The sequence below is a fragment of the Danio rerio genome, chromosome 9 (assembly GCF_052040795.2).
Source record: "Danio rerio strain M-AB ecotype USA chromosome 9, GRCz13ab, whole genome shotgun sequence".
NCBI classification, from domain to species: Eukaryota; Metazoa; Chordata; class Actinopteri; order Cypriniformes; family Danionidae; genus Danio; species Danio rerio.
Genome location: NC_141029.1, coordinates 40,640,469 through 40,667,500, shown reverse-complemented (window position 1 = coordinate 40,667,500; position 27,032 = coordinate 40,640,469). Strand labels below are relative to the sequence as shown.

At 35.5% G+C, this 27,032-nt stretch overlaps 2 protein-coding genes across 33 annotated transcripts in view; both read right to left on the bottom strand.

Annotated features, from left to right (window-relative positions):
• The window catches only part of map2 (microtubule-associated protein 2), a 208,745-nt gene that overhangs the window by 173,229 nt on the left and 8,484 nt on the right, over positions 1 to 27,032 (bottom strand). The gene's annotated exons all lie outside the window — the stretch shown is intronic.
• Positions 1,121 to 4,795, bottom strand: LOC147835371 (uncharacterized; the record flags this gene model as incomplete). The annotated part of the gene is given in 2 exon segments (XM_087268656.1): positions 1,121 to 4,256; positions 4,259 to 4,795. Coding segments are annotated over 2 exon segments (1,068 nt in total), but the record flags the coding sequence as incomplete, so codon positions are not given.

The window sequence follows — 27,032 nt, the reverse complement described above, 5'->3', positions numbered from 1 at the left end:
GTACTGCTAATTACCTCTGAGGCACTCTGGTCTTAAGACACTTTCATATCTTCGCTGTTAATCACCTGCATCCTTAAACCTCATGAGATTCTGACACCTCACTTGTCCCAGATGAAGACTTCTTTCTGTGTATTCTCTTGCTTTAATGCTGTCTCTGGAGGCAGGAAACGTGAGGGTCAATACTTGACACTTCCTTCTGGTAGCTCAGGTCAAAGAGGTCAAGCTCCTGCAGACCCCCAGGGCCAGTTTAATACATGCTCCTCTAAGAGAGATCCATTCTTTCCATGAGGACTGTCTTTAATGGCATTCAAACTTATGGGATGCACATGTCAATAACTGTGGCCAGGAAACCAAGCAGAGAACACAGCGGTGAACAATGTCTTTACCAGGGCTAAATGTAAACGGGCTGCTTTTCGGACCGTTCAAAGGATTTCATGTTTTAAAGCTTTAAAACAGGATGTCCCAGAGAAACAGAAGGACCATTGAAAACACCTCAAACTGGTTTTAAAATGTGCTTATGCAGCTGGTTCTGTTACATGGGATAGTTGGTCTAAAAATAAAAAGCCTGTCATGCTCTTCCAAATCCTGCTTTTGTTTTCATGGAACTAGAAAGAGAATTATCTATAGGAAATAACTATTCTGATCTCTCTTTTTTTTGGAAACCACATTTTATGTCACAAAGAGATGGAGGGAAATTTTCAGGACTGGTAAATATTTTTATGTTACAAGCAAAAACATACAGTTGCAATCCGAATTAATAAACACCCTGAATTATAAGCCCCCCTGTTTATTTTTTTCCACAATTTCTGTTTAACGGAGAGAAGATTTTTTCAACACATTTCTAAACATGAAAGTTTTAATAACTAATTTCTAAAAACTGATTTACTTTATCTTTGCCATGATGACAGTAAATAATATTTGACTAGATATTTTTTCAAGACACTTCTATACAGCTTAAAGTAACATTTAAAGGCTTAAATAGGTTAATTAGGTTAACTATGCAGGTTAGGGTAATTAGGCAAGTTATTGTATAATGATGGTTTGTTCTGTAGACTATCGAAAAAAATATAGCTTAAAGGGGCTAATAATTTTGATTGTAAAATGTTTTTTTTTTCTCCAGATGTTATCAGACATACTGTGAAAATTTCTTTGCTCTGCTAAACATTGATTGGGAAATATTTAAAAAAGAAAAACCAAAATCAAAGGGGGCTAATAATTCTGATTGCAACTGTAAAAGGTAAATATTAAAATTTTGCATTACTTATTTTTCTACAAATACATTAATTAATTTTAGAAAATAATTGCAACTAGTACATGTATGCATCAAAAATGTAAGCAATGTAAAAATATAACATGAGTATGAAATTGATATAGATCTTGAGATGGCATTATGACATTGCATTCGTTATTGTCATTAAATTATTACCATTTTAACAAATATGCTACCTAAACCTACATGTTAAATCTATAATTCTGTATAAAACTATATAAAAATCAACCAATACATACACTTACCGGCCACTTTATTAGGTACACCTTGCTAGTACCGGGTTAGACCTCCTTTTGCATTCAGAACTGCCTTAATCATTCGTGGCATAAATTTAACAAGATACTGGATATATTTCTCAGAGATGTTGCTCCATATTAACATGATAGCATCAAGCAGTTGCTGCAGATTTGTTGGCTGCACATCCATGAGGCGAATCTGCCGTTCCACCACCTCCCAAAGGTGCTCTATTGGATTGAGATATGGTGACTGTGGAGGCCATTTAAATACAGTGTCCGCCAATGTCATGTTCAAGAAACCAGTCTAAGATGATTTGCGTTTTATGACATGGCGTGTTATCTTGATGGAAATGGCCATCAGAACATGGGTCATAATGGGATAGACATGGTCAGTAACAAAACTTGGGTAGCGTGTGGCATTGACACAATGGTCAATTGGTACTAATGGGCCCAAAGTGTGTCAAGAAAATATCCCCCACACCATTACACCACCAGACCAGCCTGAACCGTTGATACAAGGCAGGATGGATCCATGCGTTAATGTTGTTGATGCCAAATTCTGACCTTATCATCCGAATGTCGCAGCAGAAATCGAGACTCCTCAGACCAGGCAACGTTTTTTGAATTGTAGCCTCGTGTTGTGCATTCAGAGATGCTCTTCTGCTTACTTCAGTTGTAATGAGTGGTTCTTTGAGTTACTGTTGTCTTTCTATCAGCTCAAACCAGTTTGACCATTCTCCTCTGACCTCTGGCATCAACAAGGCACTTGTGCCCACAGAACTGCCACTCACTGGATATTTTCTCTTTTTTTGACTATCTGTAAACCCTGGCGATGGTTGTGCATGAAAATTCCAGTAGATCAGCACTTTATGAAATAGTCTGATCAGCCTATTTAGCACTAACAATCATGCCACGTTCAAAGTCACTTAAATCTTCTTTCCTCTCCATTCTGAAGCTCAGTTTGCCCTGCAGCAGATCGTATTGACCATGTCCACATGCCTAAATGTATAAAGTTGCTGCCATGTGATTGGCTAGTTAAAGATTTGCGTTAACGAGCAGTTGGACAGACGTACCTAAAAAAGTGGCCGGTAAGTGTATATAAACAAAAAAAGTAAACAAAACTAAAGTAAAAGCTAATATTCCGCTGATAATGAAAACACAGAAACATCCAAAACATTACAAATCCCTGTAGTGCCGGACTTTATCCACTATCTACTGGTTCAGGTTTTTCATGAGGTAGATTTGTCACAACTTTAAACTTTTCCGCAGTTTAAGCTTCACCAGCCTTTCTCTTAGTTTCCTTTTCCTATGATAGATCGTCCCTCAGAAGACTGCATATGAAATGGCTTTCATGTAGAATCATAAAAGTAGACTAGATTCCCTCGTCCATTAAAGCATCACATTGAATATACAAGATGAAATGTTACAGACTTAAATCAAGCACATTCATCAGACGATAGGAATGCAGATCATCTCTGAGGTAAACACAACTAATCTCATTGTGCTTTCACCTCATTTCTTTCACTCATTCCAGACCCATTTGTCTTTTTTCACTCTTGAGAGGGCCACAAAGAACCAGCTCTCTGGGAAATTTCATCTTCCAAGCTTCTCTTAGCGAGGTTTTAGATGTAATCCACAGAGACCGGTTCAGCTTACTGCCTTCTACAGAAACCACACAATGAAAGTTAAGTGTGAGGAGAAACTATGGCCAATTTAAACGAGAAACACGCACATATACAAACATGCCAGCATATACTGATCCAGTTGATCCTAAATCAAATTCATTTCAAAGGCTTTTGTCGATGTGGCCTGTCAGCAGCTGTTAAATTTAGGGCCGGGGAGTTTGTGAACATGTTTTTCTCAGGGCTTCTCTTTCCGCTGGTGTTCACACCGACAGCTAGAGATGCTTTAAGAAACTTGTGCTATGGAAAGACACTACAGAGCACTGACACAGCAAAATAATGTTTAAAAAAACACATGCAAAGCCGCTTCTATTTTCAACCTCGCAAGTTATGTTTGAACAAAAACACAAGAGTGCCAAATAAGTCAGTCAAAAAGTTTTTGTCGCTTTACATTATATGATATTCCAACACCAAAACCAAGGGTTCCTCAGGAAGGATAGAAAGTGCCAGAAATGCCAAAAATAACAATAAAAGTGATTTGTATGACTTGTGTGCTAGAATAGATTACAAGTTTTGGGTAAGAAATAGAACAAATAATTAGAATGAACAATACAGCAACAGAATGCATGATCGAATGCTAGATAGGTGGATGGAAGGATGAATAGTTGTAATTATGGAAGGATGGAAAGATAGATGCATGGAACAATTGAAGGATGAAATGATAAATGGAAGGATAGAGGGATAAATTATTGGATGGAACAATGAGAGGATGGAAGGGCAGATGGAAGGATGAATGGAGGGATGGAATGTTGGAAGGATAAATGAAAGGATAGAATGATGGATGGATGGATGGATGGATGGATGGATGGATGGATGGATGGATGGATGGATGGATGGATGGATGGATGGATGGATGGATGGATGGATGGATGGATGGATGGATGGAAGGACAGAATGATAGATGGAAGGATAGATGGAAAGATGGATGGATGGATGGATGGATGGATGGATGGATGGATGGATGGATGGATGGATGGATGGATGGATGGATGGATGGATGGATGGAAGGACAGAATGATAGATGGAAGGATAGATGGAAAGATGGATGGATGGATGGATGGATGGATGGATGGATGGATGGATGGATGGATGGATGGATGGATGGAATGGCAGATTGAAGGATAAATGGAAGGATGGAATGTTGGAAGGAAGGATGGAAGGAAGGATGGATGGATGGATGGATGGATGGATGGATGGATGGATGGATGGATGGATGGATGGATGGATGGATGGAATGGTAGTTGGAAGGATAAATGGAAAGATAGAATATTTGTAGGATGGATTGATGGATGGATTGATGGATTGGATGGATGGATGGATGGATGGATGGATGGATGGATGGATGGATGGATGGATGGATGGATGGATGGATGGATGGATGGATGAAACGGCAGATGGAAGGATAAATGGAAGGTTGGAATGTTGGAAGGATGGATGGATGGATGGATGAAATTATACAAGGAAAATGGAAAGATGGAATAATAGATGGAAAGATAGAAGGATAAATTGAAGGATGGACAGATAGAATGATGGAGGAATGGATGGAATGAGGGAAGAATATATGGATGGAATGATGGATGGAAGGATAAACAGATGGAATGATGAATTCATGGATGGGATGATACATGGATGTAATGACACGAAAGAAAGAAAGAAAGAAAGAAAGAAAGAAAGAAAGAAAGAAAGAAAGAAAGAAAGAAAGAAAGAAAGAAAGAAAGAAAGAAAGAAAGAAAAGGACTGACATGAAAAAAACAGAGGCACAAAATCGATTAATGGAAGAAAAAAAGGAAGGAATGAAGGAAGGAATGGATGGAATAATTATTTTACAGTTATTTTAGAAAATTTATATAGCATATTTTATTGAATATTACATTACTGATTATTATATTTTTTCATAATTATTTATTGGATATGATGCTAGCTATAATCAACTACAATCTTTACCACAATTATAAGTAAATTCACTCTTAAGTGGATCCAGGCCCTTATTAGTTAGAATTTATATCTACTCTTTACACAAACATAGCATCTGGTTTCAGTAAACATTAAAATATCATAAAAATGATATGGACCACTGTTATGATGTTTATATAGTTTATACATAGCAGGGGTGCTCAATCCTGTTCCTGGAGATCTACCTTCCTGCAGATTTCGGTTGCTACCCATATCAAACACACCTGCCTGTAATTATCAAGTGGTGTTCAGGTCCTAATTAATTGGTTCAGGTGTGTTTGATATGGGTAGCAACTGAAATCTGCAGGAAGGTAGATCTCCAGGAACAGGATTGAGCACCCCTGATATATGGTATCTTAATTGGCTAAAACAAAAATATAGACATCATCTGAGATTATAATCTCTTAAATATCTCGCATCATCAGTTATATTTGGAACAGCATACTGTATCAGCTATCTCTTTATGATCTTGACAAATTGGAGAAGACAGTAGAGTTTACTGGCTGATGCTGATCATTGACTTGAAATGGAGTTTAAAGGGACCTTTGAAGCTCAAGGCTTTGATTTGTTTGGATCTTTCCCAGAGCTGGATGGTGGAAGACGGATGATCCATGAAGGTTGCTGGATCCCATAAACATGATGAGAAAATAAATAGCATTTTGGGAACACACTTCATGTTTAATGTGGAAACGAGCTTGGAATGTACAAAAGAGATGTCGTTTTTAAAAGAGCTAAAAGAAGCTTTTCCTGCTTTGTGATTATACAGTATACCAATCAAAGTGAGATTTTATAACTTTTATTTAAAAATATTCGGTGAGGGCGGCATGGTGGCTCAGCGATTAGCACGGTCGCTCACAACAAGAAGGTTGCTGGTTTAAGTCCCGGCTGGGCCAGTTGGCATTTCTGTGTGGAGTTTGCATGTTCTCCCCATGTTAGCGTGGGTTTCTTCGGGGTGCTCTGGTTTTCCTCACAGTCCAAAGACATGCGCTGTAGGTGAATTGGATCAACTAAAAATGGCCATAGTGTATGAGTTTTTATATGATTGAGAGTGGGAATGGGTGAATTGAGTATATAAGTTAATTGGTTAAGCAAAAAAATTGGCCGTAGAGTATGAGTGTGTGTGAATGTAAGGGTGTTTCCCAGTACTGGGTTGCGATTGGAAGGGCATTCGCTGCATAAAACATATGCTGCAATAGTTGGTGGTTCATTTCGCTGTGGAAACACTGATAAATAAGGGACTAAGCTAAAGGAATATGAATGAATGTTCTGTTCAATTGATCAATAGTGACAGTAGATATAATATAAAATGTTGAATAGTGACAGTAGATATAATAAAAAATGTTGAATAGTGACAGTAGATATAATAAAAAACGTTGAATAGTGACAGTAGATATAATAAAAAACGTTGAATAGTGACAGTAGATAAAATAAAAAACGTTGGATTTTTTTATTTCATCCAACAATTTGAGCAGTCGAACATGATTATTTTTAATGTAAAGAATGAACTGACTTGTTTTTCTTGCCTGATGGATGATAAAACGTTGTGGTTTGAGCTTTGTGTGGGAAACGTCCGTTTATTCAATGAAAATCTTCCCAACCTAAGTGAGTCTAGATTGTTTTGTAAATCAAATCAACTGCTACAGTGCCAATGATACACTCACCGGCCACTTTATTAGGTACACCTGTCCAACTGCTCATTAATGCAAATTTCCAACCAGCCAATCACATGGCAGCAACTCAGTGTGTTTAGACATGTAGACAGGGTCAAGACAGTCTGCTGTAGTTAAAACCGAGCATCAGAATGGGGAAGATAGGTGATTTAAGTGACTTTGAACGTGACATGGTTGTTCGTGCAAGACGAGCTGGTTTGAGTATTTCAGAAACTGCTGATCTACTGGGATTTTTTTTTTACGCAGAACCATCTCTAGGGTTTACAGAGATTGGTCTGAAAAAGAGAAAATATCCAGTCAGAAGCAGTTCTGTGGGGGAGAATGCTTTGTTAATGCCAGAAGTCAGAGGAGAATGGCCAGACTGGTTCGAGCTGATAGAAAGGCAACAGTAACTCAAGTAACCACTCGTTACAACCGAAGTATGCAGAAGAGCATCTCTTGAGCATGATAATGAGTTCACTGTACTCAATTGGCCTCCACAGTCACCACATTTCAATAGAGCACCTTTGGGATGTGATGGAAAAGGAGATTGGCATCATGGATGTATAGCCAACAAATCTGCAGAAACTGCGTGATGCTATCATGTCAGTATGAACCAGTATCTCAGAGGACTATTTCCAATACCTTCTTAAACCTATGCTACATAAACCTATGCTACAAAGTATTAAGACAGCTCTAAAGGCAAACAAAAACTATTCATTTAAGCTACAACGGATTTGTGAGGCAAAACTAATAAAAATGACAAAACCACACAACAAATGACTAAAACTTTAACTGAAATAAAAATGAAAGAATAACATCTAAAATTAAAAAATGAAACCTGAGAGTTTTCAAATAAAAACTTAGCCAAACACTACAATGAAACAAAAACAAAATAGTTTTTTTATTTTCAATAATATTGATTACTTTTCCATGAGACATTCTTTTCTACTGTTTTCTTATTATCTAAAATATATTCTTATTTTTTCATCTTACAGTCAGGCGCAAATAAGTGAATAATGACTGCATATGTCATGAACCCCTTTTTAATACACCAAATTAAACTCAAAAGAAGTGAGCAATGCAATGTTAACCACTTTACAACCTCAGCATCAGCCTCTTCACAAGCCCAATAAAGCTAACAACATTTTCCAGCAGGAGCTTATGAAACTTTTTTGTGACTATTTGTGAATACCAGCTAGTATAACTACAGAATACTAGTCACGACTCACAATATTTTTGTCATTTGTATTATTGTCCACATTGTGTTTTCATGTGTGTATCAAATTAAATTTAAAAATGTAAAAAAAAAAAATGATTGAATAAAATCCAAAACATAAAAAAAAATGTAAATGTGCATAGAAAAACATTTTAAAAACAAATTTAAAGACTTACATTTAGTTAACAATTTATTTGTCTTGATCTCATCCAATGCAGATGCTTTTCAGTTAACAGAAGTTTCCTGCACAAATGTTCCAAACAAAACAAAAAGCTATACTGCATGGCTTCAAAAGAAATAAAAAATTTATATGAAAATAATATGGACTATTTTTATGGTGTTTTTCTTATTTTTTTAATTTCTAGTTCTTCATCTAATCAATAAATAATGACTGAATGAATCTTTGCATGAACTATTCCTTTAACTAATATACGTACATTTAATACACTAAATTAACAAAAAAACTTATCCAAAATTCATAATGTTTCGCGCATTTTAAGACTTTCTATTACTGTCCATAGTGTTTTATTTTTACACTTTTATTAAGTTATTTAGAGGACACTTTTGTCTAAACTATTAATATACATACATATATACATATATATATACACATATATATATATATATATATATATATATATATATATTTTTTTTTTTTTTTTTTTTTCCTTTATTTTGTTTTGTTTTTTTTCAGTGATACTACATTAATGGAATGGAATGGAATGTGTATTTATATAGCAGATTTATCGTGTATGGTCATACACCAAAAGAGCTGGAGCATCCACTTAACATGATTCGACGCCAGCCACAGGACAACGGCACCAGTGCGCTCACCACACACCAGCAATAGATGGAATGAAGAGAAAGTGACAGAGCCAATTTAGTGAATGACACAAATAACACAAATTTCACATTACTAAAACATTTATTGACGACACGGTGGCGGAGTGGTTAGCACTGTCGCCTCATAGCAAGAAGGTCCCTGGTTTGAGCCCCGGCTGGGTCAGTTGGCATTTCTGGGAGGAGTTTGCATGTTCTCACTGTGTTCTTGTGGGTTTCCTCCGGGTGCTCTGGTTGCCGCCACAGTCTAAAACCATGCGCTATAGGTGAATTAGGTAAGCTAAATTGTCCATAGTGTATGTGTGAATAAGAGTGTTTGGATGTTTCCCAGTACTGGGTTGCAGCTGGAAGGGCATCCACTGTGTAAAAAATGTGCTGGATAAGTTGGCGGTTCATTCCGCTGTGGCGACCCCTGATGAATAAAGAGACTGAGCTGAACGAAAATAAATGAATGAATGAAAACATTTATTCCCTTGTTTTTAAAAAAAATGCATTTAGTTAACTATAATAATCTTGATCTAGTTCAAATGTGAAGTTTCACAACAACACAAGTGTCCCGTACATCTTTACCTAACAAGAAACTACTGTATGGCTTCATATTTAGAGCAAAAATCATATTGCACTGTAAAAAATACTGGATTCAACACAATTCCCTTATGTTGTCCCAACACAAATCAATTAAGATAACTTAAGTGGACTAAACATAAAACAATTCAGTTGCACCTTCAAAAAGCCTTAAGAATTTAGTTCAGCTTATATTATTAAGTAGTTTAAACAAGGAGCAAAAGTCATATTTTTGAGTGTGGACTATATTGTTTTTCTAATTTTCTCATTCCTTGTTCTTTACCTAATAAACAACTATAACTATTTCAGCCTAATATACTGTACATGTCAATATTTTTAGCCCTCTTGTGATTTTTTTTATCTTTTTTAAATATTTCCCAAATTATGTTTAACAATAGCAAGGAGATTTTCACAGTATTTCAAGCTTGATCTCATGAGAAATCGCAAGTATTTTACATCTTGTCAGTTTAGTGGCTAATTCTTATTAATTTGTACGAGTTGAGTCTTACGAAAATTTACAATTTTAAAAAGGAGGCGTGGCACCAAACCCCACCCCTAAACCCAACCATCATTGGATGATAAGCAAATTGTACTAAATTGTACAAATTAGATGATACAAATTCATATGAATCAGCCACTAAATCAAAAAGTTATGAATTGTCGTGAGATTGCGTTGGTATTTCCTTATTTGTTTTATTTCTGCTAGAATAAAAGCAGTTTTAAATTTTTTTAAAAACCATTTTAAGGTCAAAATTATTAGCCCCCTTGAACAATCTTTTTTATCTTATTGTTTACAGAACAAACCATCATTATTCAACCATTTGTCTAATTACCTGAACTTGTCTAAATAACCTAGTAAAGCCTTTAAATTGCACTTTAAGCACTAGTATCTTGAAAAATATCTAGTAAAATATTATTTACTGTCATCAAGGTTAAAATAAAATAAATCAGTTATTATAAATCAGTTTTTAAAACTATAATGTTTAGAAATGTGTTGAAAAAAAATCTTCTTTCCATTAACCAAAAATTGGGGGGAAAATATACAAGGGGCTAATAATTCAGGTGGGCTAATTAATCTCACTTCAACTGTACCTTTAACACACCAAACAAAGCCTAAAAGAAGTGAGCAATGCTCCATTATCTGCTTTCCAACCTCAACATCAGCCCTTTCACAGGCACAATAAAGCTAACAGCGTTCTCCAAGGGGAGCTTATGAAACTTGTTTGTGACTAGCGTTTGTGAATGCCAAACAGTAATCAGAAGCTCCTCTACAGAAAACTCAGTCACGATTCACAACAAACCTCGAGCCACCGCGCGCTTGAGAGAGTGGTCCGCCCCCGACAGATGAGGGAGCCTGGCTCTTCAACAATACACATTAACACAGCGCCAACCCACACACTGCTGCCTACACAATGGGCGTCACATCTCCTTCTGGCCACACCGTTTGGACGACGAAAAAGAGCGTGGAATTCTGGGTAATGGCGAAATGAGTCACTGTGGTCACTCTGCACCCCTCGGCTCCACCTGCCTACCTGCACCTATTCACTGCCCACACAGAAAGGACGCAACACACATTAACGTCTTCCAGCCCACACGTTCACCTCCCTCACACACACACACACACACACACACTCTTGTCTTCAGCCCACACATAATCAAGTAGTTGCTCAAGGAACGTCCTACGCCTGCCATCGCTGCTCCTCCAATGTCTTGCAGTCTCTCGGATGTCTGTCACACAGTACAGTAAAAGCACTGCTTCGTGAAAGAAATGAAAGATATTTCGTGATCTCTTTCTTGCTTTGAGATAATTAGTATTGTGGATTTAATGATGTTTTATGACATGTGAGAAGTGTGGTAGATGTTTTCAAATAGTAAAAGGTTTCTTAATCGAGGCCAAATGTTTGGCACAAGAAGTACTTTGCTATTTGCTGGTAGCTTTGTGAAGGCGTTCAAGTTTTAGTTGCATTTAAAAGGATGATTAAGGGGTGTGCAATGTTAGTATTCTAATTGCTGTTTTAACAATATGCAAGATGGCCTAAGTAAGGCCCAATCCTGATTCTTTTTTTTCTACCCTACCTCTTCCCCTTGGCCCTTGAAACAGAGTGTGAAGGGGAAGGGCTTCAAATTTACCCCTAAGAAATGGCACAGCACTAAAACACCCATATACGTCATCATGTGTCATCGCGAGCTCTTAAGACTGATTTATACTTCTGCATCAAGCGCACATGTATGCCCTGGCGCAGCCTACAGGTGGTCGCATAGCCCAGGCAGTGGCTGACGCCGAAGCTGACACGCACTTCTCAAAAATGTAACGACAATGACGTGTAGCACAAGCTCTGTAATTGGTGGACTTGGTAGCTGTGACCAACTATTCATGTTTGGTTTGACAATAAACAAATACCATGTGAATTGAAACACTGACTCTCTTCTTCTTCTTCTTGTGTAACAAGCAATTGTAAGAAGCACAAAGTTGTGCAGAGCCACATTGTGTATCGGGTATTATTGTTGGAAGGCACTGACATTCATGATAAAAATGTAATAATACACATATTCATCTAATTCTTTAGCAAAGAAATCGTATTGTTCCGTGAGGCAGATTCCATTGCATTAATTGATAATATAGCCTGGAAAAAAATATTGGTTGATGCCTCATAAATACTTTCTTAATAATAAAAATAAAGAAATACACTGATGATGAAACTTTAATACATTTATTTTGTATGTATGAATTTGTTCAGAAGTTTTGGTTCGACTTGTATCATTATGGCACAATGGTTCGACTTGTATCATTGTATCATACCCCCCACCCCGGTTTATATTAAATTATATGTTATTACTCAGAATCTGTACATAAATCTAAAGAATTTATCTTCAATTTTTTTATTCCTCCAGAACACTGCAGCCAGGATTCTGACCAGGAAATCAGAGCACATCATACCTGTCCTCAGGTCTTTACACAGGCTCCCAATTACATTCAGAATAGATTTTAAAGTATTATTACTTGTCTATGAATTACTAAATGGCCTAGGACCTTAATACATTACATATATTCTCACTGAATACAGACCTAACTGATCCCTCAGATCTTTAGGATCAAATAAACTAGAAATTCCAAGAGTTCAGTCAAAGCAGGGGGAATCTGCCTTCAATTAGTGCGCCCCCCGCTGCTGGAATTGAGCTTGCAGAATTGATCAGATGTGCACCAACATTAGGTACATTCAAATCAAGACTGAAAACACATCTGTTTAGCTGTGCCTTTACTGAATGAGCCCTGTGCTACGTCTGGCAGATCACACTATTATCTCTCTCTTTCTGTTCAATTTTTTATAACCTTTCCTTTTTATTATAATTATTTTATTAAAGAATTCTTTTAAACACATTTTGATCCGTTTTTAATCACTGTTATTATTTGTTTTTATGTTCTTATACTTGTCTCTTTTATTCCTATTTATGTAAAGCACTTTAAATTGCCACTGTGTATGACATGTGATAAATAAATAAACTAGCCTTGCCTTGCCTTACCTTGCCTATGGTACTGTTTTCCATTTTAAAACAGTTCAAATTTGCATGCATTACTATGATGCCAAAACATAATAAATGCAGCATAATAATTACTTTCAAAACATTTCTGCTTTTAAACCCTCCTGGATGCCCCCTTGACTTATATTTAAGTGCATTACTAAACAGTGAGCTGTTTTTGTTTGCTTTTACAAATTGAGGGACTGAAGCACAGATGATGTCAAACATCTACTGAACCAGGGACTCTCATTTAATAATTGCTTTTAAAAGTAATCCCAACACCAGAAAGCACTACTGAAATTGAATCAGGCAAATATTACTCATAAAACCTCAATGTGTCATAAGGCAGTAAAACAAAGCTTCATGAAACTGAGTTTGCCACATGAAAGCGATTGGACAGATCTGTTAAAAGCAGTCCTTTGGCTTTGCCTCATACAGCACAATTTAAACTCAATAGCACATCTATATAACCACCAGTCATGCATTTCAGTCATATACCACAGCTTTTACTCTCTCTCTCTTATAAATATCTTTTATTGTGCTGTTAATTCTTTTACACCATAACAGATCTCAATCTGCTGTATATTTAAAGCATCCAACAATCCAAACATCTGACGTTAGCTTCTCTTCCAGCACTAGTACAACAACATCCATAAAGAGCCATTTTGTGGCGACTTTATGTGCCAAAAACAACAAGAGACCGCAGTTCTTCTGAGACTGACTATATTTTTTCACTGAAGGATGACTGGCTACTGTTGTTGATCCTTTTAATGGAGAATATGGGCTTGTTTTAACTGAGGAGTAACTTACATGTTGTATGAGGAGTGCTGGAACAACATTCCCAGCCCTAAATGCCAAGGAACGAGAGCTAACAGGAAAACAAGCAATCATGTCTGCAAAGCAACACTTGACGGTTATTAAAATCAAAGTCTCTGGCTGCTTAGTGGGTCACGACTGTCAGTTGTACTAGATCTTAACCCCGTTTCACTTAAGAAGTAGGGTTTCCCCAATGCCCCGTGGATGCCAGTGGCCAATCCAGCATCTTCCGCAACCTAAAAAGACTGCGATGTCAAGCCCTCAACGCTTTACTTCCACATGGACACATTTTTGTAGAGGCTCCTTTGTGTGTTCTCTATTACTCCAGTCACATGGGTACTGTTTCCATGGTGAAGGTAGCCCTGGAAACGCATACATTCAGACCATTAGAGGTCTGGCGCCATTAACTGATGGCACTAATGCTAAAGGGCTTCATTAAAAGATGAAAAAAAGTTTTACGTTCCTTCAGATTCCATTTAGAGTTTTGTGCTTTTCATGCCTCACAGCTGTTGAGAGCATTCGGTGTGCCGCTAAAAGATCTGACCAGCAGATCGGAAAAGAATGTGTGTTCTCACAACAATGGAGGCTGGCAATTAAGAAGCGCACACACACACACACACAAATTAGACAAGGTCGTTATAGCACAAACAAAATGAAAAGTGTTTAACAGGAAGGAATCCTTAATAGGCTGACTGATTAGAAAGATAATATATAAAAGCTGCTCAGCGATGTTATCAGACAAACTTCATTCAGAATGAATCAGCTCTTATCAGACCTAATGCTGTGGGAGAATCGAATCCTGAATTCTATTCAGTGTACACACTCCCATTCAACATTCCCTGTAAAAAGGCTAGATTCCATCCAATCAATTTGTGTTGAGACAACATTAAGTTATTAAGTTAACTTACTGGGCGTCAAGGTGCCGCAGTGGGTAACACGATCGCCTCACAGCTAGAAGGCGCTGGTTCACGTTGCGGCAGGATCAGTTGGCCATGTAAAACATATGCTGGATAAGTTGGCAGGTCATTCCGATGTGGCGACCTCTGATTAATAAAGGGACTAAAGCCATTAAATTAAATTGAATGAATGAGTGAATTAGTTTTTACTAGTGGATTAAACTTAAAATAATTAAGTTGTTTCATCTCAATTTAAACAGGTAGTTTAAACAAACAGCAAATGTCATTAGCTATGTTTCTATTCACCTATTTAAAAAAATCAGTTGATGGAAACGCCAAGATCCGCATACACTTTAAAAATGTGCATAAATAACGTATGCACATAACTGGGTTGAATAGACTTTTTATAAAGCAAAGTAAAGATGCCCATAAACTACGATGGAAACACTTTTACTGAATAAATTCTAGTATGCACATTAAAAAAGGTCATGTGATTTTGTTTTAAGAGATCATGTGTTGATAAAAAAAAAAATGTGTGTGAATGGATAAACCAGCAGGCTGAGCACTTTTTAAAACATCTGAAATGTTGTTTTGGTCATTCTAAAACGCCTCAACCATTTCAGTATTAGTGTTATTATATTATTAATGAACTCCTGAACTGTCAAGAACGTCTGTGCTCTGCATATCATGGTTTCAAACACCACTGCGCATTCCCTGCATGTCGGCATCATCTTCTGAGATGCAAGACATTTATTAAATAAAGAAAAGATTGATGCAGTTTCTCCTACTGCAGCAAATTCCATTTTTACTGTTAATATTTGGCCTCAGTTAATCAGGAAGTGAAGATTTTGTTCACTTTGACTCATTGGATGAAAATGCTGCTTTATGCGCATATTTTTTGCAATATTCCAGTTTTGCTCATAAATTTAATTAGCATTTTTTTGGATGGAAACATGGCTATTGACTTTTGAAGCTGTTCAAACTATGTATTTGAAATGAGTTGGAACAACACTGTTCAAAGGATTTTTGGGACAACTTAATTGTTTTATGTTCAATCCACTTAAATCTGTAAAAACAAGTAAGTTAATTTAATCAATTTGTGTTGGGGGAACATAAAGGAATTGTGTGTAACCCAGTATTTTTACAGTTTAGTTTTTTAAAGTATCCATTTAAGTGGATTCAGCTTAAGATTATTAGGTTGTCCCAAAAACGACATATGAATTATGTTGTTTCAACTCACAATAAATGCTACTTTTTAAGTCCTTTGAAAAATGCTGGGTTCCACACAACTTCTTCATGTTGTCCCAACACAAATAAATTAAGTTAACTTAATAGTTTTTACAAATTTAATTGGATTCAACTAAAAATATTTAGGTCATCCCAAAAACAATGCACGACTTGTGTTGTATTTTTAAATAAATAGTTTGAAAACAGCAAAAGTAGTTTTTGAGCATCGGTCCCTATCCAAGAATGCTATTATAATTATTCACACTACAGAGATGATCAATGCTCAATTCTGATTGGTTTACGAAGGTGTGCATTTTTTTCAGGAATTTTTTTTTCTAGTTTTATATCTATACTGAATGAATTCCTATTTGATTCAGAACTTATTTACACCTTTTCATGATATAATTCTATTGTGCATTCATTCCTATTATACCACGAGGCTGTTAAATGTTTGATTCTGATAGGCTGATGAACATTCTAAAGCAGGGCTGTCAAACTCAGGTCCTGGAGGACCTCAGCTCTGCAGAATTTATTTCCAAACACACCCGTAGGTTTCAAACAAGACTCAAATAGTTTGATCAGGTGTGTTTACTTAGGGTTAAAGCTAAACTGTGCAGTTTGAGTTTAGCACTGCTGTAAATGCACATTACATTAGCCCTGTTCTAAGGTGTGCAATTACTATCAGATGCACAATGAAGTAGTCCCTGGCAGATCTTGATCACAATATAGTTCGGTATCACTACGCCAACTGATTCAGTTATTATTTTATGCCAGACAACAGAAACAAAAAAAATTAAAACTGAACTTAAAAGCTTTGGATATGTTTTTAAGAAACTAGTCCCACAGAAAGGAGTGGTTTGAGGACAAAAACCTGACAAATGTCTTGATATGAAACATCTGAGCAATGTTTTTGTGTGCTAACCAAAGTATAAGCAGAATAATTGAATCTGATCAACTGCATTAATAGAAAATAAAGCACACAGTTAAAAATGTCCAAATACTTCAAATAGAAAGTCTATACTTTCACTTTTAGTCAATACACATACTTCCTGAATAAAATGACTAATTCCTTTTAAAACAACAACAACTTTTAAACGGTACAGACTATAAATCCAAAAAAAATGCTTTGAGTCTGTAGGTTTGCTCAAGTAATAAAGTGCGTGTTAGCCATGTTCGACTTGGCCAAGTAGTCGCATCTGTGTTTGTGTGCTTGCTTGTATGTTTCTGGCCTTAGCATTGACTGAAGTGACAGCTCAGTTGGAGGTCTTGCGTGTAAAGCTCCTTCCCTGGGAGGCTGAGCTACAGCAGCCAGATAAAGCTGTCTGGAGCCCAGACTCTGACAGGCTTAGCTTCTGCCTCACCCGGCTCTTCTGCTAGCACAAACCAACACCCACATACTGCTCCTCAAACCAGCATCAACTGCACCAATGTGGAGGATTCAAAATGCGGAAAAGCTTACATTTTCGTTTGAAAAAATGAAAAGTTCTGTTCGTTAAGGGTGAAAAAAATGCATTTTAAATCCTAAACAACGCATATATATATACAAATGGAAGAAATTTAAAAGTGTTATCGATACAGCGATGCTGTAAATCAAGGATAACGGAGGGATTGCATTACACTGATTGACAAAAAAAAGAAACTTCTGTACAATCATTGATTTTAATCAATGATAAGCTCACAATAAGTGAGTTATACTTAAAAAAATCTATGTAAAATTATATTTAACAATGTATTTTCTAATACATAAAATTTAAAAATTTAACAATGAAAGTGTTCTTCTCTGAAGGTCATGTGGATTTGTAATTTTAGCTATCACACCATAAAAAGGTGAATTTATCAAATATTTCAAAGCAATAAACACTTTTCTGCAGAACCACATGGTATTGTTACAGTCTTTCAGATAACTTTCAGTATTTTTAAATGATTGTAGAAGTGTTTTTGATCCTGTTGCTCTAAATTACCTCTAATAAAACCCCTGGTTATTTTAATCCAATAACACTGCTTAAAACTATAAATATAATCCTTTTAAAATTACACAACAGACACATATATGGACAAATACAATGGCAAGAAAATAAATACGTATTTATTTATTTAAATTGACTAATTAAATATATTCAATGAAAGATTCGCTTTATGGTTTAGTACAGATCATTACAATGACTTTTTATTTTACAATTACAGATCCTAAAAAGTTACTTCTTCCAGTTTGGGATGTTATTTCTCCATTATTTTGAAATTGTATTTATTTGAAACATTAGGGTGCAGTATGTAAGTTTGACTGATTGGAATGGAATGACTGATGGTTCCATGCCTGGTTCTAAACAAATGCAAGCGCAGGTTGCCAGATTGATGACACCTACAGCAGTGTGCCTGACAGTCAAGTCTAAAGGCTGATTTAAGGCTGATTAAAATTGTGTTTTAAATAAAAGCAACGGCACGCAATAGAAGGAATATTTTCCATACTAAAAGAAGTTTTTGTTCTAACCAACACCTCAAATTGATACATTAGAAACAGCTTCTATTTCTCACAGGTGAACAACAGAAAACTGATAATGATCACCTCAGGTACACATCATGTGCTTTATTCAGTGTTAAATGCTAATAATGTGAACTGAATGTCATTTTACATGACATTTATTGCCATACTACTGAAAGCAGCAGCAGATAGTTCACCTCAGATCTTCAAAATAAAATAAACCGTTTAAAAATGAACTTTAGAACTGTGAAATAATGAAAACCAGCACATATCAGTGATTCAGCATCTACGTTTAATAATGTTAAATAGGTTTAATATGTATTAATTCAATTATAAACCTTACCATTTTGTTGGAGTGCAGTAAGTGGACTATTCAGCACTTCTGAATGGCTGTATTTAAATTTCTGTCGTGTTTTATCTGGTGCACACAACCAAATGTCTTATCACTGCAAGTCTCGTCACTGAGCGTGTTATTGGGTCACAGGGTTACAATGTAACCTGCTCACCAAATGTTTACTGTCGTATTATTTATATTATTTGCTAATCAATAACCTCATGTGGAACTTTGAATCTGCGTCTTATTTCAGAGGCTGTTACTGTCTACCAGAGGTCGCATTTCAGTCACGGATGCATGCTTTGAGAGCATTCATGACTGAATGAATGACATCAAAGCATCCTGGGAACCTGAATTATTATTGGCTAAACTGGCATTGGGCAGGTTAAAGGAACCAAAACAATGACAGATTTTCTGGCACGTCGCGTATATTTTCAAAGCAGAATAACTGACTTTAGCATTGTTTTTCAGATAAACAAGTATGTTCACTTAGCAAACATTATGATTTCATTATGCTTTAGGAGAGTTAGAACTTACAGCATGTTTAAAGTAGACACTTTATTTAAATTTACACCAAAAAGATGTGAAACAAACTTCAAAATGCAAATGCACAGCAAAGATTCAAGTAAATAATTCTAAATACTCTGCTTCAATAAATATAACCTACTTAATATTTAATCAAACCTAGTCTACCATCATTTGAATAAATCATTTGCTTTGTTTGCTCTAAAAATATGTACACATCTTTTAAATGTCATGTAATATGACATTTTCTAAGATTAGCCTTGCAAAATCTGACAAATACAAAGTCATTCTCGGCTCTTGTTTGATAAGATTAATTTTCCTTTCCTCATCCTTAAATGTCAACCACCTAAGTTTATTTTCTAGGATGACAGTTATTTAATTCATTCAGACGGTGACACCTGAAGTCTCTCTAAAAGTATTTGCTGGAGCAGATCCTGTTCTGACACACACACACACACACACACACACACACACACACACAGCATGACATAAGGCTTTGGCAATGAAAGGATCATTAAGTCTATGGTTATGCAGGCAGTGGAGTGTCTGTTCATGGATTAGCTGTACGTCACATCACAGGTTACGTAAATCTGTGCCATAAGCGTTATATGCAGCCAGAACAGACAGAGACATCCAGAGCTCCATCTTTTCAAAGAGCTTCATTCTGCCATTTCACAGCCTATAGCAGTGTCAATAAACACCAGCGTCCAGAAAACCCCAAGGGTCAGTTCACTGAATCCTGAGCGACCGATATGAGCATCTGACTCACCAAACACTCCTCTTTCACGTAGAGTGACAGTCTAGTCACACATCAAGCACAACCAAGAGGTCTGGTAGTCAGTAAATGATGTTAAAAGCATGTCGAACATTGAAAAGAGGCTGTGAGAAGTGCTACAGTATATTGTAGGAGATATAATAGCGTACATATAAAAGGTGTCAGATAAAAGAGCCTTCAAAGTTCATCCAAAGGCACAAAAGGTGAAATGAGTAATTACTGCAGCGTATCCATCCAAACACAGTCCAGCCTTAAACTCTTTTGCTCATCTTCTTTGAATCGCAAAGATGGATGAATATGCAAGACAGGCTTTAAAATATAAGGAAGCAGGATAGAAACTTAGGTTGTCAAACTTCAAGATTACATAAAGAGTGTAATATAAGTATTATAAAGTTCTCTATAAGATTCAAGAGCAATATTCAGATTTTCGTAAGTCGTAAAATAGCTTCATGCTCATAAAAGAAGCAACAATAAGGACAACACTTACACTTAATACACTTCATTGAACATGTACACATAGAAATCACATATATGCTATATAACTCCAGGTTAATGTTTATATATATATATATATATATATATATATATATATATATATAATAACTTTAACTGTTAAAAGCTATTAGTTACTAGTTAACTAGATAAAGTTATTAGTAAATAATAAAGTTATGGTAACTAATACCCTTAACCATTCCCAATTTGATTGTACTGTGCACCTTTTGTAAAGCTGCTTGAAGCAATAATGATTATGAAAAGCGCTATACAAATAAACTTCAATTTAATTGAATATTTGATTTATCAACTAAGTTTATATTTTTTAATCAATTTGAGTTACACTTTATTGAACAGTATGTGCACTATTGGAAAAATAAGGTCTGATTGAGTGGGAGTTTCAGGATTATTCAGAAGTATCTGGCTGCAGACTTGCAAACTGAGCCATGCAATTCCAGACATGCAGTCCCAGACACATGCACTCAATAGAGCTATTGATGTCACTGCAAGGGGTAGGGTGACCTGTTTTACTTTTTATGCGTCTGCTAGTTAACTTTAAGCCTGGTGAATGTGGTGAATGTAACGCCATCGCTTTGTTTGCAGAGGTTCGCTTTGGGTGCGCGCGACATGGTCTGACTGGCAGAGCGCACTTTTTTTGAGACTCAAGCGAACAGTTTGTGCAGGCCACGTTTGATTGGAGTTCAATATGAGTCACTTTGAATAAATTTTGTCTGAAAAAGGTACACCTGTAAAGACATCTTTATGATCCATCCATGTGTGATCATAGGGATAATCAGATGACCAATAATTATTGGCTAGAAATTTCAACAGTGGGAAAGGAAAAAAGTTTTTGTTAAAACATTTAGAATAAATTGAAGATTAAGTTTGTTAAAACCAAAAAGAGAGGCCATGGCAAAAGGGGAGACCCCGAGGGTTTTAATAAACAATTACAGAATGATTTTCCACCATTCATAGGTTTTTAGATTGATGTAAACATTACAATTTTGAATTTAAAACAATTTAATAGTTGCAAAACTAAAATTAAGTCACAAATTGTTTCCTTGATAACTAGAAAAGAATATTTGAACCTAACAGTTAACAATACACTGAAGGCCTATTTTTCTAGGCTTTATTGGTGATAATGGTCAGGAATGTTGGACTATTATTTGCTTTTTTTAGCATATCAGTAGAAGAAAAAATAGCAAGTGTTGTTGAGTTGTGAGTTGTTGAGTGGGTTAAATAAAAAAAAAGACTTTAGTTTTTTCTTTTAGATTTTTAGTAAGTCTTTAGTAACTTTTTTTTGCTTATATTGTTTACATATATATATATAAAAATATAAAGCTGTCAGCGGAGGTCCACGACAAGGCACCAGGCGAAAGTATAGATCAGGCTTTAGGTGTTTGTATTAAAAGCATTGCATGTAGTCTCAGATTGCATGTGCAACCAGTCTGCAGCCAGATTAGTAGCAAGTTATTATTAAGTTATTGTATTTATAATAAGTACATTGTTTGTACGCTAAAATAAAGTGCTACCAAAGCTTTTTTTAATCAGCTGAATGATTAATTTATGAATCTGAATGATCTGATTCTTGGGTTTAACTTACTGAAGTTCACAGAGAAGGACATCATCAATAAATATTAAAATCAGCTGCATTTACATTACTACACAATGCAATCTACATACCAGATTTAAAGTCTTATTGTCCTTTACTGTAGGTTTGAAGGTTGAAAGCATATTAATATTAATATATTCACTTAAGCAGCATTTAAATTGATAAACTGCCATCTATAATAGCTGAAAAACACAATGAAATGCAATGCCTTCCGTTTTCTAGCATTATTCAAAATATCTTCCTTTTTGTTCAACAGATAAAAAAAGAAACTTACTAAAGTTTGATGTACAGACATTAAAAAAAAAATTTTACCTATAACTTTAAAATGCATATATTTCTAATATTATTCAAAAACAAAACAACCGCTGGGGTTTCATTAAAAAAAAAAAGTAAGTCATATTGATTTGGAAAAAATTGACTAATGTAGTAAAAAAAAAAAAAAAGAATTTATTAATTGAACTTTAGATATCTCAACAGCAAAAGTATTGAAAATCATGAACCCAAACTTGAAATGAACAAACATCAATTTGGCCCCATATTGATAGAACTATAAATGGGGCACTTTAAAACACATTCATGCCCACAGTCACACCAGCCAAGCGCTGAATCTTTCACTACGGTTGCCCGACTCAATACATCATTGAACTGTGTGAAACATGCATACTCATTTATCTTTCAGGCAGATGAGCTTTACAGAGAACATCTGCCTTCATCACAATAACACATTTATCATGACCAAACTGAAACTGATATCCTTCGCTGCAGAGAAATGCACAGCTCTTTCAGAGGTCAGACGCAAAATGATTATGAAGTGAGTGTGAAAGAGCTTCATTGCTGACGCTGCCCTCGAGCCCAGGGGAAATTATCTGGATATGGATCAGATGGGGTGATGGTCCTCCTGCTGATAACCAGTCTCATCATCATTATCATCTGAGGTAGGGTTGCACAATATTGAAAAAAACGATATTGCAATATTGAATTTGCAATACATGCTTTGGTAGTGGAAAAAAACATTTCGATATTGTATTTTTCTGCGATACATATTGCGATATTGAAAAAAAAGTCATTGCGATATTGTATTTTTCTCCAATATATTGCGATATTGGAAAAAAACAACATTGTGATATTGGGTTTTTCTCCAATACTAATTGCGATATTAAGAAAAAAGGACATTGAGATACATATATCGATATTAGAAAAAAACGGCATTGCGATATTGTATTTTTTAAGATACATATTGCGATATTGAAAAAAACAACAACATTGTGATATTGGGTTTTTCTTCAATACTTATTACGATATTGGAAAAAAACGACATTGCGATACATATATCGATATTAGAAAAATAACAACATTGTGATATTGTATTTTTTGCGATACATATTGCGATATTAAAAAACAACAACATTGTGATATTGGGTTTTTCTTCAATACTTATTACGATATTGGAAAAAAAACGACATTGCGATACATATATCGATTTTAGAAAAAAAACGGCATTGCGATATTGTATTTTTTGAGATACATATTGCGATATTGGGAAAAAAAAAACATCGCGATATAGTATTTTTCTGCGATACATATTTCGATATTAGAAAAAAATGACATTGCGATATTGCGACCAATCTGTTTAGTTAAGCATACACTCAATGCATCACTTTCCACGCAGGTTTCTACATCTTGTTTATATACACTATGAACAGCAGCTACGCTAATTATTCTCTTTATTCTCTATTTCCACCTGGGGATACTCATCCCGAGGTCCACACATTATGCGGAGTCACTGATTGGATCCAAGACCAGCGACAAGATGATCCCAAGGTGTCCATATCCAGGACCAGGCAGTATCCTGAGCTGCTGCTGCGCTGTTGGTCATGGGGGAGCGGAGAGCATGAGACTGATTCCAGTGACGCTCCAGGGACAGAAGAATCTTCGCTGAGGCCAGCTTCCAGCCTCCACCGCTGAATTGAATTGAATTGAATATTGTATTTTTTGCGATACATATTGCGATATTGAAAAAAAACAACATTGTGATATTGTATTTTTCTTCGATTAATAATGCAATATTGAAAAAAGCTTCATTGTTATATTGTATTTTTCTGCAATATATAGTGCAATATTGGGAAAAAACAACATTGCGATATTGTATTTTTTTACTATACATATTTCGATATTAGAAAAAAACAACATTGTGATATTGTATTTTTCTTTGATAAATATTGCGATATTAAGAAAAAAAGCTTAATTTCGATATTTTATTTTTCTGCGATAGATATTGCAATATTGGGGAAAACGATAGGGTGACATTGTATTTTTCTGCAATACATATTGTGATATTGGAAAAAAAGTAATTGCGATATTGTATTTTTCTGCGATTCGTATTGTGATATTGGAAAAAAACAACATTGCAACATTGTATTTTTCTGCGATACATATTGCGATATTGAAAAAAAGTCATCGGGATATTGCATTTTTCTCCAATACATATTTGCGATATTGGGGGGAAAAAAAGACATTTCAACATTGTATTTTTCTGTGGTACATATTGCAATATTGGGAAAAAAATGTCATTGTTATATTGTATTTTACTGCTATACATATTTTGATATGGGAAAAAGCTTTATTGCATTATTGTATTTTTCTGCAATATATATTTTAATATTGGAAAAAAAATAACACTGCGACATTGTATTTGTCTGCGATACATTTTGCGTGACTGGAAAAAACAACATTGTGATATTGTATTTTTATGTAATACATATTGTGATTTTGGACAAAAAAAAACAACAATGTGATATTGCATTTGTATGCAATACATATTGCGATACTGGAAAAATGACATTGCGATATTGTATTTTTCTGTAATACATAGTGTGATTTTGGAAAAAAATGTAATTATCATATTTTATTTTTCTGCGATATGATATATATATATATATATACATTGCGATATAGAGTATAATTTCACCAGATGACTTGAATGGTTCTAGTTGGAAAAAAATTGTAATTTTAGAAAGATTTTGATGATTTTGTAGGCCAGTACCAGTACATCTGCATAAAATAAAATAAACCAATCACAAGCATTGATAAATATAGTAGCAAATATACAAATAAAGTAAACAGTGCTATAAAGTATACTGGGAGTCTAAAAGTACCCAGGTACACAAATTGAAGTTATTAAATGTAAAACTGCACTGTATAGTCTTGTTAACCTTTCTTTAATTTACAAATATAATAAATTCTTGTGCCGAACCCTTAAAACTGGCTTGGAACGTTTATATAGTCACAGACCTCAAAAATACATGCAAATTATATCATGTTTGGTACATTTGTAGAGTTATTTCAAAGGGTAACAATAAAATTGCATGTTTTTTTAAACATGTGGCTCCTGGTCAACTATAATCCTCCATGCAGATCTTGCTAACATTGCGATATCGATGCTGAAATGATATATTGTTCCTGCAGTGTAGGTGCAAGGTGGAAAGAAAGAGACTGTTTTATTTATTTTTTTGTTCTGGATCAGGGTTATTGGGGGAGGGTTACAAAGAAAGAGCCGACGGGCACCTTAGAGTCAAACAGGGGCAGACAGATTAGAGCACAAGGCAGCTTAGGGCAATCGGCAATGACAATATCTAACTTCAGACAAGCTCAGTATAACAGGCGTGCAGGCGTGTTTCCATTCAGCACTGGTAGTTCAAAGCTAGTTGACATTTTCTAATATAGTCAATATAGATGCTGAATGTAGGCGCAGATATAGTCTCGTGGGCATTGTGCTGATATATAATGCCATTGAGCTTAGAGTGTCCTGAGTTCAAGTCCTAGCTTACAGACCATTCCCGATTCCATCCCCTCTCTCGTCTCTCTCTCTCTCTCTCTCTTTCTCTCTCTCTCTCTCTTCAACTTACTGTCCTATCATATTGCTAATGCAATCAAAACAGACATTTGCTGCTGATTTAAACTACTCATTTAAAATGAGCTGAAACAACACAATTCTTGAGATTAATTTTTTTGTTTAACCTAAATTTGTAAAAGCTAATAAGTTAACCTAATTCCTTTATGTTGTCCCAACACAAATCGATTGTGTGGAACCCAGCATTTTTTTAAATGTAAATGCAAAACTGGATATATGCGCTTTTAGAATAATAATTATTATTTTAATGATGAATGTAACAAGGTGAAAACAAGTGAGTGAAGTTAATGATAATAATAATAATGTTACAGTCACCAGCAATCTAGCTACTGCGGATCGCTTGAGAACCACACACACGCCATATTTACAAACTACAACTCCTTGCATGCACCTCGCACACACCGGTTCCTGTTTCACATTGATTACACACACACAGCCGGAGGATCATGATGAACTGATTACATGGACTTCATAAACAGTCTTATTTTTACAGTTAGTGGACATTACAACATGTTTTCCTTGCCTTAACTTGCATGACCCTTTGCTTCGTTCCTTTGTTTACGTTGTTTGCTGCCTGGACCGATCTCTTTGCCTGTGACCCGACCACTTTTTTGCTTCACCCGTATGTACCCGTTTGCTCCTGTTATTGACCTTTGCCTGTACAACTACTCTTTAATAAAATTGAACGTGGATCGCCAACTGCATTGTCAGCGTCCCTTCATAAAAATAAAATAATTATTATAATAATAAGGATGATGAGGATGAGTATGGTTCAATAGAATTAACAATAGTTTACATTCAGCAATAATCATTCATGCAATCTTTCATTTTCCTTTGGCTAAGTCTCTTTATTAATCAGGGGTCACCACTGCAACCCATCACTGGGAAACACCCATACACTCCCATTCACACTATGGACCATTTAGCATACCAAATTCACCTATAGCACATGTCTTTGGACTTGTGGGGGAAACCGGAGCACCCGGAGGAAACCCACGCCAACACAGGAAGAACATTCACACTCCACACAGAAA